Raw genomic sequence first — 16,549 nt, 5'->3', positions numbered from 1 at the left:
ATAAACTGTAAAAAATTATCACAATCATTCTTGTCACTAAATTCATTTGTTGGACAAAAGGTGTGGTAATCCTGCTTAAAGGACAGTAAGAGGAAGAAAGACAGAGCAGGTCAACATTGGCCAATTTTTATTTTCCAATATGCTTATCCAGCTGTTGCCCTGTGACATCTATTTGTTTAAGAAGAACTTATCAAAACCAAAAGAACCTTAAATACAACATGTATTCCAAGAACAAATCAACAAACATTCGTTTTGGTCAATAAAGGTGGGTTGGGATAGGATAAGGGTGATGGAAGAACTTGGGTGAAATGGGGGTTGAAGTGCATTTGAAGTTACTTCTGGGCAGGCATGAGGTCATCAATGGACTGGCCTTTCTCCAGCCGTTTCTCCATTTCAATCAGCAATTTGACTCCATCCACTACCATCTGCATTAGCTCCACCTCAGAGAAGCCCAGCCGGTCAGCGTTCGAGATATCAAAAACACCACCCACAGCAGCAGTGTCCACACCACCTTATGAACAGGAAGACCATTAAATTGCATCCACAATATCTAAATGTCAAATATTACATATACATTGTAAAGGTGCTTTTACCTGTTCCACGTTTCTGCAGTCTCAGTCTCTTCAGAACATCTTCAAACTTGTTGTTCTTACTGAGATTGGGCAGTTTGACGTGTACTCCAGCACGTAGGCCTGTACCGAGGTTGGATGGGCAGGTAAGGATGTAACCCAGGTGCTCATTCCACATGAACTGGTGTTTCTTGTTTTTAAACAGCTCCTCAATCTGCAACAAGCAATCGGTTAGTATTTCTAATAAATACCAAAGTGCCATTGTTTATTAAAAACATGATCATACAATGGTAGTTAACACAAAGGTTAATTTAATTTTATTAAGGAGATCTGAATTTAAAAACATCAAATCTGCTGTGTTGAGATTTAAAAGACAAATGCAGCTTCACAGTTGTGTAATACCTTAGTAAGACCTGTGCAGAAGCGGTTGAAGACCTCTTTCATGTTACCACCCTTCTGCATAGAGATGACACGGAGGTGGTCTTCCTCATTCACCCACACAAGGAAAGTCTTGTTATCATTATGCCTGAAGACACAGAAAGTGAGGAAATGTATCGATATAGATATATAAAACAGTAAATAAAATTTGCACTTAGGATCACTTGGAAATTCTAATTTCCACTTCTGACTAAAGGTCCTCATCTAAACTCTAGATAAATTGGTATTGGGGGAATTTAAAGTTTTATCTAATTATGTTTGGAGAATAATATACAAAAGATAATTTGTGTTAATTAAATCAGGAATAAACCAAACACAAACTTGAGAAATTCTTTAAAAAAAGTTAAGCCAAGAAGCACAAGCAGAGCATTAAGGACGACTGCAAACACTGACCAGATGCCCCTGGCGTCTGGCCAATCACGGCCCATTCCTGAGGCCAACAGGAGGGGAGACACAGGCTTGTCAAACAGGAAATGGTCATCGATGAGCTGTTGCTGCTCAGCCTCTGACATGTTCTTCAGGGCGTAGTATTTCCCTTTGAGATCCCCAGCCAGAGCTCCCAAAGCTATGGTGTAGATAACACGTGTAATTTTTAAAATAAATAAATTATTATTTCATTCTCCAAGCAATGTTTTTGAATGTGTCTCTTGGTACAGCAGACGATTACACTCATCTCCACTAGAGGGAGCCACATGAACAGGTGTTTATTACAGGCAGAGGTTTTAATGTTTGCTCATGTCAGTGTCATACCTTCCACAGAGAGATTCTCTATTGCTCTCCGCTCTCCGCGACTGCAGTGGGGCGGCAGGCAGAAACCCCGGATGCTCCTGCCCGTTCTGACTCGAGAGCTCAGCACGTAATTGGAGTCTAGGTCATCACCACCCTTTAAGGACAAAAATGTTGTCCAGTAAACAAAAATCACCACAACACCTAACTAACATATAATAAAACTCCAAACAGGACTGTGACCCCACACCTTAAGGTTATTTGGGTTGAGGTCGGTCTTGTGTTTATCTGATGGCTTATATCCTCCGTGCCTTTCCTGAATGACGGGGTCCAGCAGGTCTTTGAACACCGTATAGGTCTCCTCATCCCCAGCCACGCAGCCCACGGTCATTATGAAGGGGTGACCTGAGATTGAAAACAAGTATGTGTGGACAAATAAGGGTCCGTGAGTGGTGCACAAACCAACAGTGTTTCTATTAAATCCATTGGGTGCTTAATCAACTATACCAGGACAGTTTAACCCCTGACCCTGACAGAATGTGTGTTCTTTTACCAGGATTATCTACACCGGTCTGAATGGCTTGATCTATTGTAAAGCCACTAGGTGTAGAGCGCTTAAGAAGACGCTTGTACATGTCCAGAGTCAGGACTTTGGCCATGTGGTTGCAGTGCATGCTGAAGTCTGGATACTCTTCTTCAGCTGACAGAGTTTTTCGTTTAGATTTGCTAAATGAATAATACAACAACACATGCATATAATAATACCACTCTATACTTTTGCCTCACATCATAAGGAAAACATGCATTGCTAACGTGTCAGAATTGCACGTGCATTACACATACAGTAAGTAGGTTAGTCTTATCTGTAAAGTATATTTATTTTCAGAGTCAGCAGGGTCACTGTCAAAGGCACAAGGATACAAAAACTTTCTGGTTTTGCATTAGAGATCATAAAGTCCACCGCAGGTGATCTTTACCTGGGTTATCTATTCCGGTCTGGATGACATCATCCACCGTAAATCCACTGGGCGTCTGTTTGGAGCGCAACTTCTCATACATAGCCGGAGTAAGCACTTTGGCCATATAGTTGTTGTGTTTGCTGAGGTCTGGGTATTCCTTCTCTGTAGAGTATTTCATCTTAAGCTGGTTGTGGCTGTTTCCGAAAGGCATTGCTGCTGTTTCCTGAGCGCGGCGGAAAAATAACGACGCACAGTCAAGCCAAGAAGCGCGTCAACACTCCTATCCTGACGCTTTTATAAAACTGGCAAAGACTTGGTTTTCCGTTGAAATGTGGGTGAACGGGAAAAGTTGGGTATAGCATACAATTTCAGCAGCAATTTTTAAAAACCCGTTAAAATTCTTCTCACTCAAGTTTCCGGATAAAAAGTGAACCGCAAGAGTTGAGGGCGGAGATGCGCAGTGTTTCCGCGCTTGGAGGGTGAAGTGATGCAAACTCGTCATTTGTTGTTTTATGTTTTATGTTGCGTGTGATATGTCTACAGTACAAATTATATTTTTAATTTACTCAATATGTTAAAAAATACCGTTTCGATTTTCTGACAGGGGCGTCAACGAAGACAGGACCGCTCTGCTTTCCATGCGTCAAATGCACTTAATACAGCATTGTAATAAAAACCAAGTCTTTGCCGACATAAAAGCGCATTCACAATCATTTGGCGCAGTTTTTAAAGTTGTTAATTTAGCTTATCTTTCAGATAGTATTTTAAATTAGATATCACTTAAATAGATTTTTCTAAGGTGGTTCACTTGATGAGCCCTTACCGTGGGAGGTTGACTACTTCTAGGGGAAGATTGAGCTGAAACAAAGATCCCTATTTTCCAGGTAGGTGAATGAACTCTCCAGCGACACTCTGCTCTCTCCAAGACTGGATTATGATAGAGCGTTTACTTTATAGTACGCGAACGCCTCTCCCATTGGCTGCTATTTGTAGTCCATTCGCTCAATTGGAAGAACGTGGCATTGTAGTCCCTGTCATTAGGACATGGGCTGTTCTCAACGAAAAATGTCAAGACATTTGTCCTTAGAAAGGACAATGTCCTTAGTATTTTATAGACAACATTGTGATATGCAAGTTTTTCAAAGTTTGAAAAGCTAAAACAATTGGTGATTTACATTTTAATGTTGATTTACTTAACCATCTATTAAACGTATGCTAGTAAATCTATACTCCAACTTAAATACATATTTTGTGCATAACTACAATTTTTTAACGCAAGTTACTGCCCTTTTAAAAACATTATTACGTCATTTCCCTGGGACGGAAACATGAAGCGTAAAGTCGACGTTTTGCGAAAACCGTAGATCTGTAAGAAGAGAGCAATGACCACACATGTCGTGCCGTTGGCTTGAGTCGATCCTCATGCAGTGAAGATCTGCAACTGAGAGCATCTCAGTGATGTTCACGCGGCGTTCCAAACGAGTTAGCTACACACGTGTTGTCTTACAGCTCCAAAATATAAAACTGTTGTGTAAAGGTAAGTTTAAAATCACTTTTTGTTTTGACGTGGGCGATGAAGGTGTAGATATGTTGTATGAGTCTCGCATGTTTCTTTGAATGCATGTTTGCTATACCCACTGAAAGTAACACTGAATGATGCATTGGATGGTCTCGTTTGTGGTCCACCGAAAACAAACCGTTGACGTAAACGACGTTTTCTAATCAAAATAGGTTTGCTTTGAATCCATATGATTCAGTGCTGCCATACATTACATGTACGAGAAACTGTTATAAAAATGTTGTTATATTTGTTTTTCCTAATATAACTCGTTTGTTTTGTACGTCATTTTGGATTAAAGCATCTGATTACATAATTTAACTGTAGAGACAAATTGAAGTGAATATCCGGCCCAAACAGTCATTTTACGAAGAATATTTGTTTAAAAAAGTCAATATTCCTGTAAAAACTGTACTTTTCAAAGTAAGGCTTTATGGGAAGAAGTAATGCACGTTAATTGAATGGCGCTTTCAGCCAATTCATTCTTTCGTGTCACAAGCCTGCATCAGTGACCGTGACCTTGCTGAGTCCGATACATAAAATAATCAAAAGTATTCACACGTATAAATTCACATGTCGTTATAAACTTTCTTAAATATGTTATTAACTTACTGCTGGCCCATTGGAGTGGTTTCTGGACAGTTTTTGGAGTGCTGAGGGTAAGTTCAGACGCAGCTGATGTGAGTCTTGAAGGCTTGTGATGGAAACCGTTAGAAACGTTATTTCAATTTAATTTAAACGAATACTTGATGCTCGCTACGTACAGGAACGTGCACGCCTACGTAATACGTACAGATAGGCTACATTTAGTTTTCAAATTAATGGTATGGTTATAAAAACTTTATTTTTTTGTCTGCTGCAATAAAACTATATTGGGTGTAAATGTCTTGTCCATTGACTTATTATTTTATGAGAGTAATGTGTTTTCATGTCCTTTCCGCAGCATCAAGACATCCAAGTCTGAACTCTTGAATCTGACAGCCACTTGTACCTCATGAGTTTTGTGGAATACTCCGAGTTCATCCAAGAAGGGGATGTTGTCATCATCTTTCTGGGTCATGAATCCATGATGCCTGTCAAAGTTTCGTCTGGGGGTCAGACGCAGACCCGTTATGGGGTCATCCGCCATTCCAGTGACCTGATTGGGCAACGATTTGGTTCCAAGGTGACATGCAGTAAGGGCGGATGGGTTTACGTGCTACACCCTACACCAGAGCTGTGGACTGTAAACCTTCCCCACCGAACACAGATCCTATACACCACAGACATAGCCAATATCACACTGATGCTGGAGCTCAAACCAGGCTCTGTGGTCTGTGAGTCAGGTAAGACATTTGTGATGGAGACTTGTCTTGCTTTGTATAGAATCTCAAATGTCAAGCGGTCTTCTCAATTAAGGACATTCTTAGTTTTCAAAATATGCTGGTATAGGTTTGGTAACATCTGCCTGCCTAAGGGTGTACAAAGTCGGTCCTGGAAGTTTCTTGTCTTCCTAGTGAGACCTTGGTTAGCTGTTTCGGGTGTGTTTGATTAGGGTTGAAGGTAAACTCTGCAGGACACCTGCCCTGCAGGACCAACTTTCGACACCAATGGCTTGACCGGTCGACAAACCACTAAACATAAACCTACCCATACATCCCTTAAAGACTGGTCAGCCTGTCAGGATCCCTAAAGAACAAATCAAAATTCTTGTTTTTATGTAATATTGCAGTGTTTATTACTATAAAAATATTTTTCCTAGCCTTTAATGTTTTTTTAATAATGTGCCCTCATAATCTTTAAAGTTACAGTTTGTAAGAATTTTGCAGTAAATATCCAAAAACTACTAGGCCAATGTTATATATATTTTTTCAGCAGAGAACTTACAATATCTCAAATGTTTTCAACTGCTTTTAAATCCTGAGAAAATCGCCATTCTAAACATTCTAGTTGCCTGTCAATGACGTCATATCCACATTAACCTTTGTTAATGCCTTTACTGACGTAGCAACCGCGTGACACTGTCGTAGACGGGGGCTGAAGTAGTTTTAGTGTACCGTCGGTCCGTCTAGCATTATTGCAAATGCTGTGTGTAGGTTCAAAGTAACTTTTACTATGATTGATTTGAACACTTCAAACTGCTCAGTGTTATCACACCATCGAATTGGACAATTACTGTAACATCTATGACTAACAATTTAGTTTTAAACCTTACATCACTCGGGTCTAATTGATCATAATGAAAAAAATGATTTCATCAAACACAACATTTATAAAACTTAATTACTTCTCGTCTGATTGATGTATCAGCGGTACCATCAGCGGTGGAGTTGAAGACAACATATCCCATCATTCCACACTTCTACACTGTGTCATCAAGCAACGCGATTGTTGTTGTTTTGATCATGCGCCCTCTAGCACCGATTTCTACAAACTGTACCTTTAATCAGAATAATGAAGTAGGGACAATCGGATCTCCTTTTTGTAAGTTGGAAATCTGAAGTGAAAACCTAAAGTCTTAATGACATTGACAGTAAGGGCCCTCTCAAGATATTTTGTGTTCTATGGTTATGACAACAAATGACAATTTATTATAATTAAATTCAAATTATACCAAGTTTTTTCCAGCCTCTTTATAACAAACAAGATTTACATCATCTAGTCATATTTATTTGAAGTCCCAATAAGATAAATATGAATTGTTATTTAAGAGAAGGAGAGAGAGCAAAAACCAGCCACATAAGTTCTGATGTTTTTGCTTTCCTGAAAGTCATCGAGTTGTATAAACATGCTTATCAGACTTTTTTTTAGCATTAAGAGGTTGAAGTGGTTAGAGTAGACAAAGACATCTTGATAGAGGGACATTTTTTTTTTTGACTTTGGGTGTGTCAAATCATTGGGCCTCTCATTTGTCCAGAATTAATCGTTTATACAGAATTCATTGAGTGTGCATTTAACTCTATCAGTGCAGTCTTCAGAAATGTGTGATTTAAATTGCAATTTGCAGCATTCGCCCATGGGGTATTAGATGTTGATTTTTATATAATAAAGATATTATTAATTAGAGCATATTTAATCAAATAATGTAAATGTTCATGTGCAAGTCTGATCACCATTCACATCATTCATTTATGTACATATAAGCAGTCTTGTTGTAACACATACACTTGAAAAAGGTAATATGTGCACATGTGTGTTTGTGTTGCAGGGACAGGAAGCGGCTCTCTGTCTCATGCTATTCTGCGGACCATTGCTCCCACCGGCCACCTGCACACGGTTGAGTTCCACGCTCAGCGGTCCGAGAAGGCCATGGAGGAGTTCAGGGAGCACAAGGTGTCTCACCTGGTGACCGTTAGAAACCAGGATGTGTGCAAGGAGGGCTTTGGCGTCACAGGTGTAGCTGATGCTGTCTTCTTAGACATCCCGTCTCCGTGGGAGGCAGTCCCACATGCCAAGAGGGCCATGAAACGCAAGGGTGAGCGTGCATAGCTGTGAAATAACTAGAACAAAATCGTCTTGTTGAAGCTTAATGTTATAACTTGTCATAAAGGGTTGAGATGATGAGAAGCATTCATTTTACATTTAAAGGGATAGTTCACCCAAAATCACAATTCTGCCATCATTTATTCACCCTTTAGTCGTTGCAAACCTGCAGAACACAAAAGAAGATGTTTTGAAGAAAATTGGTAACAGAACAGCTCTGACACACTTTATATTATATGGACTATTATATGGACACAAAACCAATGCAAGTGAATTGGTGCCGGTGCTATTCAGTTACCAGATTTTTTCAAAAGATCTTCTTTTGTATTATGCAGAAGATAGCAATGCAGGTTTTAAATAAAAAAAGTGATGACAGGCTTTTCATTTTTGGGTGAACCATCCCTTTAAAGAGATGGACTAAAATTTCAGTGGCAGGTGTTATTGCAAAATTAATGACTTTACTCAAAAAGGTTCTGCAAACACTACCATTGACATAGAACCATTCTTCTCTATAATACCATCTGTGTTTGTTTGTGTGCACAAATGACACCAGTAAAGATAATTCATGAGCACTATGACCGCCTACATTATTGTGAATAGCATTCTAAACTCGTGAGTGTATTGTTTTGTCTGTTCAGTTTGTTTTTATTTAATTCCTAAAGAAACATGACCGCTTGTCAGTAAGCTGTTTCCATGAAAACTGTTGCCCCGCTGGACAGGTCCAGACAAGTCGGCAGCCCAGAAGGGGGTCGGATGTCTTCACGTCTGAGTTATTCTTATATATCTATTGTGTCCTGGCAGAGACACTTTCATAAGAATGTGTATCACTTTACTTTCATATTCACACACTGCTTATACAGGGCCTTGCAAATGTATTCATCCCCCTTCCTTTTATCCACATTTTGTTGTGTTGCTGCCTTATCTTAAACCACTTTGAATTAGAAAATGTTTACATAAATCTAAACTCAAGGCACAATACTGACAAACCGGTTTGTGACAACTTTGCATAAGTATTCATACCCTTTCCTGGGAAACTTGAAATTAAACTTGGCATTAGTTTAACTTGTTGATGTTTCTACACTTCGAGTGGAGTTAACCTATGGCAAATAATATTGAATAAGTATGATTTGGACCGGCAACTAACTCTCAATAAAAGGTGCAATATCTGAAAATACATATCAAAGTAAAAACCAAGACATGAGTTCAAAAGAACTGCCAGTAGAGCTCTGAGATAGGATTGTATCAAGGAACAGATCACGGGAAGACTTCTGAAAAGCAATCTGCTGTATTGAAGGTTCATAGAAGCCTCCATTAATAATAAATGAAAGAGGTTTGGAACCACCTTAATTTGGTGGACAGTACCTGTCCAAACTGAGCCATCGAAGAAGGTTGTTGGTTAGAGCGATGACCAAGAAGCTGATGATCACTCTGGTTGAGCTCCATGATCATATTGGGAGATAGGAGAAACTTACAGAAGGACAAACATCACTGCAACTCTACACCAACCTGCAAAGAAATCTTTCAAACTGTCAGAAACAAGATTCTCTGGTCTGATGAATCTCTGTTTCATGCATCATGTCTGGAGAAAAACAGGCAGTGCTCAACACCTGTACAAACCATTTCGACAGTAAATTGTGTTGAATACAGCATCATGATGTGGGGGTGTTTTCAGCTACGGGGACTGGGGCATTTGTCAGAGTAGATGAAAAGAAAAGAAAAACCTAGCCCAGAACTTCAAACAGGGCATAATGTTCATTCTCCAACATGACAATGATCCTAAGCACACAGCTAAAACAATGCAAGCGTGGCTTATGGACAACTCCGTCTGTATCCTTGAGTGGCCCAGCCAGTGCTTGGGCTTTAACCTAACTCAACATCTCCGTAAAAACCTGAAAATGTCTGTCTACTGATGATCTCCATCCAACCTGACAGAGTTTGAGAGGATCTCAGGAGAAGGAAGAAAAGATTTGAGTCTGTAAAGGTGATTTAACCTGAGTTAAGGGTATGAATACTTGGCAATGTACTTATTTTAGTTTTAATAAATTTGCAGAGCTGTCACAAATCTGTTTTTTGTTTTGTCATTATCGAGCATGAAGTGTAGATTAATGTAAAAAAATATAATTTAAAGTAGTTTAAGATAAAGCAGGAGCATAACAAAATGTGAATAAAATGAAGGGGGATGAATACATTTGCAAGGCACTGTATGTGTATCCAATATATTCAATGTTTATAGCATGTTTGTATATTTGTTATATTTTTTTTCTTTTGCCACAACCTCTCCTGGACAGGAAACCAAGTTTATCGTCTACTTGCACTGTATAGCCGTGTTCACACTTGACACAGACGCATGGTGTTCGAGTGATGTTTGTAACCAAACACTGCCAGCGTTTTCTTTCTAAAAAGCGCCTTGGTCAACTTTTTTCTTCTCAAGAAAGAAGTTAAGTGTGAACACGGGCTAACTGCAGTTAACTGCGCTGTTGTTTAACGTAGAAGCAGTCATAGTACGCATGCCTCAAACACATCCATGTGGGTTATAGTCAAGCGTGCATGAGCCATAAAAGCAGGAAAACAAAACACACCCTAGGCTTATCAGATCAAAGAGGAGCACGGGGAGAAAGTCTCTTCCTCTTGTGATAGTGGAATTTCTTCAGTGCTGTCCACCCCCCCATCTTTCCAGTCACTTACAGTCTGATTTGTGTTAAACACATGCGTAAAGTTTGTGACCATAAAGGGTCAGACTGTGAGGCTTCGTATACTTCTCTCGTTCTGTCTCTCTTGATAAATCGACTCTCTTGTGGGTTACTTGTCAGCGAGTTTTTAGTGCACAAAGCTCTGTGCATGAAAGCTTTGGATAACTCCGAGCAAATTGAGCTTGAATGTGACCCTTCTCACAACATTGATGTTGTAGATAACGTGCTGCAGGAACTTCTCATCTTGATTTCTTCTACTCTCTTTTCTGGAATTCCTCTCATTTTTGTTCCGTCATGTTTAAGCGCTCCGAGGAATCCCAGCCATTGGCAAGGCTCTTCTCTTTCCCAGGCCAGTGTTGTCAGGAGACCTGTTGAGCCTGGTTGCCAGGAGACTTGAGGTCTCTGTTTATGACTCTGTTTTTATGGAAAGACCTTATTCGTCAATGGAATTAAATACTTTTCTCTCCCTCTCACCATGTTTGTGGCTTCACATAACAAGCAATCCCACAATGCATTCTGACAGATTTTAAAACCGAGTCTGTGGGATATTTCTATTCTCTGTATGATGACAGACAAGTTTTGAGACGGTGTGTTTGGGCACCTGAAGCAGTAGAAAGGCAGTACTTTGAAGGATAAGGTCGTGCTGAATTTAGTTCCCTGATTGGTCCATATTTTGGTTCTGTTTTTAGATTCAATCCAATCAAGATAACTCAATTTACTCGTCTCCTCGCAGCACCCTGAATATCTTCTTACTATGGTCTGTTGTGGCTGTTTTGTAATACCACCTTTAGTCCAAATTCTCTCCATTTGTGTTTGTGAAGAAAGATGGAGAGAACACGGTGTCAAACTCAGCCTCCTTTGTTTATCCATTTAACATTAAGTCAGAAATATGCAAACATGAGCGCATTGCCTGCACTCTGTTCCGTTAAAGCATGCTGAGTTAGTGCTTTACAGCGATCGAGCAAGCATATGTTTAAAGTGTTGTAATTCCTCTGGAGAGAGACAGTACTTCCTGAATGTTGTCTCGGCAGAGGACGCGACTGGCGTCTCCAAACACACAAGGCTCAGCAGATTATTGCAGAACTTTGGCTTGTATGATTATACTCTTATTTAACTTGTAGTACTAGCTGTTTAGTTATTTTATTGTAAAGTGGTAATCGTGTGCACCAGCTATTTGGCCTGACTAGAACTGGCTTATTTTATGAGGTGGGACTGCCTGTTTTCCACAAGAAATGGAGGCAGGTAGTGTTTGTTTTCCTAATGTATTATAGATTCTACTAGGGATGCACCGAAAGGAAAATTCTTGGCCGAAACCGAAAACCGAAAAAGAGGAAACCAAGGCCGAAAACCGAAACACATTATGCCAATTATTAGTACCCTTGCATTTATGGCTATGACTGTGTACTAACTTAACTAAAATCAAGGCATTGCAATTGCATAAATAGTAAAGTTTAAAGAATAAATCAATTACAAATTATGCAAATATTTATTTAGCACTTTGCAACAATGCACAGTATAAAATAAAATTAAACTAAGATATTTAACTTGACCCCACTCATGTGTATATTAAATAATAATGTACAGGTCTAGTGGCCTGCTGAGAAGTTGAACAATTAAATCTGCTCTCATGAAAACAAAGTGCATTTAGGTCAAGTGCATTTAAAAAAAAAATCTCTGTAGGACTACTACAAGAAAGTGCATTCAGAACAAGTGCAACTGCTTAAAGATACAACAATATTTTCTCTGTAGGCCTTCAACAGTGTATCAAAACAAAGACTCCCATAGCCCATATGTTAACTGTAGAACTTTAACAACAACAAATGCACCAAGAATTGCAGATGTGCAAAGTTGATAATAAGTAGCGTAAGAATAGAATAACCAACTTATTCTGTCGTCTGAAGCGCTATGATGTTCAGGAAGGGAATTTGGAGAAAAACGTGTTTAAAGTTAAGTTATGAAAATAAAAGCCCAACAGTCCAGTATCACAAGTAAAAAACACTTTACAGTGGTAAGAGACTTACAGTGTAAAAAAAACATTTCCTAGTGTTGAAGTCTATAAAATTACTGTACAAAACCGTTGAAATAAAACGAACGTAAGGAAAATGGTGCAGCGCACGTTTAAAGAACGAGAGCTCTGCCATTATCACTACACGAGGAAACATTACGGACAACAACTAATAAGCAGTAAAGCAAGTTTTACGCTGTTTATCATGTGCATAGTGTCTGGACTTTTGATCATCTCTTGTATGTTTTGCGATCGCGGTCCGGCTCGCGTGAGCAGTGGAGCGGGCATAACTCCTGGTGCTGTATATGGGGGCTCTGTCACCTCGCGAAAACATTGTATAAAACAACTTTGCATGCCATAGTTTACACAGGACTGGCGGAAAATGTGCATTAATAATTATTCATTCTTCATGTTATGTGGTTTACTGATAGGTGAACTGTCTTTCCCGCGTCCCAGCGCGACACCCGACGGGTTTTCCCAAATCGTATCACATTTCTAGTCCGTACAAATGACAACGACACGTAGGTAGATTTACGAGCATATCCCGCTGAAGGGAAACGGGTGTTTACAAATTGCCCTCATTGTAATCTGCCAGAATGACGGGCGACCATCAGATTTTTCCGTCACTGGTAAAAAAATCTGTCAATGACAAAGAATCTTTCGGATTACGCGACCTCTGGTTCACACACGTAAAGGAAAATTGGTCGCACTCTAGAGCCCTGAGGGTGCATGCAATTTAGGAGACGCTTTAGTGCTGCAATAAAAGGAATAACGTCCGCTACAGATGCATCAAAGGAGCGGCATCTGTTTGTGTCATCACAACATTTCGGCCGTATTGTTTCGGTGATAAAAGTCTTTCGGCTGAAAACCGAAAATGCACTTTTGGGCCATTTTCGGCCGAAAATTTTCGGTGGCCGAATATCCCTAGATTCTACAAAATGTGCGAAGAATCATATCAACAATTTAGAGCAGGTGATACTATAGTTATGGGGCGGTTGAGCTTAATGCTCAAGGTTATATTGGTCATTTCCTTTAAAACCAAAATTTTATGCATTTGACAAAACCAAAATTCTCCTTTTGCATGTATCTTATCTTGGTGTATTTATATGAAAAACCCCTCTTGATATTTCAGTGGGTTTTACAATAACCAGTTTTTTCATTAAACAGGTAGATGTTTTGGACATTTTCCATCCACCAATTGGTTTTGTAAAATTCCATTGACTGTGAAACATATTGTTAAACATACTGTTGGAATGTCCTGGTTTGAAAGATACTAGGCAACTTTTATTACTCATCCTCAAGGCATCCTAACTGAATATGACTTTCTTCTTGAAGAATAATCCCGTCGGAGTTATAATGCCTCGTATTTTTTTATTTCCAATCGATGTTTTTGTTTTGTCTTGTTTGAAATGTTTTGTTTGATATTCCAATATTGCTTATTAAATTCCATTGATGTCCTTCCAAATTTACTGTTTTCAGGAAATGGTAAAAATACTGTACTTTTTAAATTATTAATTATAGTGTTGACAAGCACATATTGGTCACATATTTGCTAAATCCAGTGACAGACATAAAGGATGACGAAAAACAATGATTTATGGCAAAGAAAAAGAAGAAATATGGAGATTCAAGGTTCAGAAGGACAGCAGCGATTTGTACTTTTTACAAACTCCAAACCACATAAGTTGAGTTCTTCAGTGTAGCACAAATGTTAGGAGTTTCTACTTTGTCTAAATGTAAAAGCAATTGTAAAAGTGTTGTTTTTCTGTGTTTTCAGGAGGACGTCTGTGTTCCTTCTCGCCATGTATAGAGCAGGTCCAGAGAACGTGCGAGGCGTTATCGGACCATGGCTTTGAGGAGATATGCACGTTGGAGGTTCTGTTACGGGTGCATGATGTTCGTTCTGTCACTCTATCCCTGCCAGACTTTGGCCCAGAAGAGGGCTCAACAGACAGCACTCAGAAGGAGGAGGTCCCAAACACTGGAAATGCATCAGTGGTCTGCAAGACTGCCACACCTCCAAGAGAAATGGCAGGGCACACTGGATACCTCACTTTTGCTACCAAACCACGGGACTAGAGGGTTAGACCCAAACAGGTCACTTCAGGATTTGATTTTGAGTTCTTATAGGAGACACTTGTAAACTTTGCTGGGGTTTAAGAGTAGGAGAACTACAGTCTCTGTGACTGTTTTGAATAAATTAATCTCTCCTTAACACATAATTTACCATGTTTTTTAAAACGCTAGTGCAATACAGCATCTTCTTTTTCATGATTGGTATGTTTAATTCTTCAAAGAACAGGGGACAGTAAATTATTTGTTTTACCACAATAAATGAAAACCTTTGGAAAACAATACCACTTGGGTTTTCATCTCTATGCAATTACTACGCAAATATCTGACCTCTAAAAGGAAACAAGATTGTGGAAATGTACTGTATACTCAGTATGACGTCTAACGACTTGTCTTGATAACATTTGTGCTTGTATGAAATTATGAAAGTGTTGTTGGTTTGATTGTGAGGTCATTCATATGCTACACAAGCTATCAACATTACCTTGATTTCAGACATCTTATGGTTTGAATTCAAGGTTGTTCCTGGCTGTTCTGTGTTTGTGTGTTGTTTTTACGAGTGGAGTTTGAATGCCAATATATGGTAAATGGTGTATCTGCGAGTCAATGCTTGGACCTGTTTTTGTATCCCCCACCCCCTTATCCACAGTTATGATTCGTGATTCCATAAAAGGCTGCTTTACATAAAGTGCTCTGATGCTTTACAAATATTATTTGCTCTTTAATCTTTATTTTATCATATACAACACAATATAGGCTATAGAATGCAATCATACTACTTATAAAGTATTGTGCATTACAAACAGTACTGAACTCCGCCACAGTCTACACTCTGTTAGCTCTGTATTCTGTTATTCCCCTAAATGTGCTGTTGCTGAAAGGAATTGTGGTTATGCAATGTTTCAACTCGTGCAAAAAAATCACTCTGTGATTAATTGCATCCAAATGTGGGGCGGAGCGTTGATGCTGTAACTGTAGCTCAGTTTGTATAAGCATTGTGTTAGCAGCACACAAGGTCATTGGGTACGATTTCAAAGGAACACACAGAAACTATTCAAATATGTGTTCCTTTTATGCACTGTAAGTTGCTTTGCAAAAAGGCATTTGCCAAATGTGAAAATGTAACGCTGGGTTTGGGTGGCATGTGTTATTTTTAAGACATCTGTTTCCTGTTAACGTACCATATACAGCAAGAATGAGAACACACCCCTTCAGGGCTGTGTATCTAAACAAGAGCACAATCCTTTGGAATAGCAGCTTTTAACCCCTACAAATCCTCACACGACTTTAATCTGTTTGTTGGCACGACTTTGACTGCAGTTTGATTGAGAACATTAACCCAGTAATGCGATGTTGGTTTGTCAGCTTGACATATGGGTGCAATGGTAGAGCAAAGTACAGAAAATCTGAAGGAATATACAGACATTACAATATAATTTTTGATCAATCCTAAAGCACATACAAAATAAAAATTAAATCTATTATAATTTTACAGAATTTTAGATTATGTAATTGACATTCATTTTTTTGCTAATTGAATAAAAGTAACTTGTCCTTTAATATTGTTGGTTCAATATTAGGGCAATTCCGTGAAAATATCAACATCAACATGAAAAAAGAGTTTACTCAAGGTTTTTACTATACTATACAGCATTGATATCAAAAGTGTCATGGGTTTTTAAAGCATTTGGTTTATTTTACTCCATGAATTTTCATAGTCAGATAAGTATTTAGGGTCTAGTAAAATATTAACAAATGGTACAGTATATGGGTAACAAATACAGAGTGTTTTTATGTCGCACCCATAACGCTGAAATTGCCCATTATTATATTCAATTTAAGGTATTTTGTACATTTTGACAGGGAATCTAATATATGTGGGAATGTAATCGTTTATGTATGCTGTAACTGATCTGGGCTGCATTTCCCAAAAACATTGTAAGCTTACGATGATCGAACCATCATTGGTGACGATGGCTCTAAGATCAACTTAAGGTTACGATGCTTTTTGGAAACGAAACCCTTTATTAAGTCCATGCGCATTTGTGTGCACTTTAGATGTTAAGTAT

General features: G+C 38.9%; 2 protein-coding genes across 4 annotated transcripts; one reads left to right on the top strand and one right to left on the bottom strand.

Moving 5' to 3' along the window:
• Positions 1 to 110: 110 nt before the first annotated feature.
• Positions 111 to 4,995, bottom strand: ckba (creatine kinase, brain a). 2 transcript variants are annotated; one of them, XM_056760916.1, is made up of 8 exons: positions 4,863 to 4,995; positions 2,287 to 2,459; positions 1,984 to 2,138; positions 1,758 to 1,890; positions 1,401 to 1,572; positions 972 to 1,095; positions 594 to 783; positions 111 to 511 (listed from the first exon to the last, which is right to left on the bottom strand). In XM_056760916.1, the coding sequence occupies exons 1-8, from the start codon at positions 4,871 to 4,873 to the stop codon at positions 333 to 335; spliced, it is 1,137 nt and encodes a 378-aa protein (XP_056616894.1). In that variant the 5' UTR covers positions 4,874 to 4,995; the 3' UTR covers positions 111 to 332. The 2 variants fall into 2 exon arrangements, with proteins under 2 accessions (XP_056616894.1, XP_056616893.1); XM_056760915.1 differs by lacking the exons at positions 2,287 to 2,459; positions 4,863 to 4,995 and adding exons at positions 2,711 to 2,915; positions 3,516 to 3,670.
• trmt61a (tRNA methyltransferase 61A) lies at positions 3,841 to 14,764 on the top strand. Of its 2 annotated transcripts, none has more exons than XM_056760917.1 (4): positions 3,841 to 4,229; positions 5,194 to 5,575; positions 7,438 to 7,704; positions 14,185 to 14,764. In XM_056760917.1, exons 2-4 carry the CDS (start codon positions 5,245 to 5,247, stop codon positions 14,484 to 14,486), a joined length of 900 nt encoding a protein of 299 aa, XP_056616895.1. In that variant the 5' UTR covers positions 3,841 to 4,229; positions 5,194 to 5,244; the 3' UTR covers positions 14,487 to 14,764. The 2 variants fall into 2 exon arrangements, with proteins under 2 accessions (XP_056616895.1, XP_056616896.1); XM_056760918.1 differs by lacking the exon at positions 3,841 to 4,229 and adding an exon at positions 4,996 to 5,074.
• Positions 14,765 to 16,549: the final 1,785 nt, after the last annotated feature.

The sequence above is a fragment of the Triplophysa dalaica genome, chromosome 11 (assembly GCF_015846415.1).
Source record: "Triplophysa dalaica isolate WHDGS20190420 chromosome 11, ASM1584641v1, whole genome shotgun sequence".
Classification (NCBI taxonomy): domain Eukaryota; kingdom Metazoa; phylum Chordata; class Actinopteri; order Cypriniformes; family Nemacheilidae; genus Triplophysa; species Triplophysa dalaica.
The sequence above is the reverse complement of the archived record's forward strand: the minus strand, read 5'-3'. Positions and strand labels throughout refer to the sequence as shown.

Coding starts and splice junctions, on each gene's coding strand:
- trmt61a (XM_056760917.1), top strand. CDS start 5,245: ATGAGTTTTGTGGAATACTCCGAGTTCATCCAAGAAGGGGATGTTGTC. Junction 5,576..7,437: donor CTCTGTGGTCTGTGAGTCAG/GTAAGACATTTG, acceptor TTTGTGTTGCAG/GGACAGGAAGCGGCTCTCTG. Junction 7,705..14,184: donor GAGGGCCATGAAACGCAAGG/GTGAGCGTGCAT, acceptor CTGTGTTTTCAG/GAGGACGTCTGTGTTCCTTC.
- ckba (XM_056760915.1), bottom strand. CDS start 2,903: ATGCCTTTCGGAAACAGCCACAACCAGCTTAAGATGAAATACTCTACA. Junction 1,573..1,757: donor AGAGAATCTCTCTGTGGAAG/GTATGACACTGA, acceptor TCTACACCATAG/CTTTGGGAGCTCTGGCTGGG. Junction 512..593: donor ACTGCAGAAACGTGGAACAG/GTAAAAGCACCT, acceptor CCTGTTCATAAG/GTGGTGTGGACACTGCTGCT.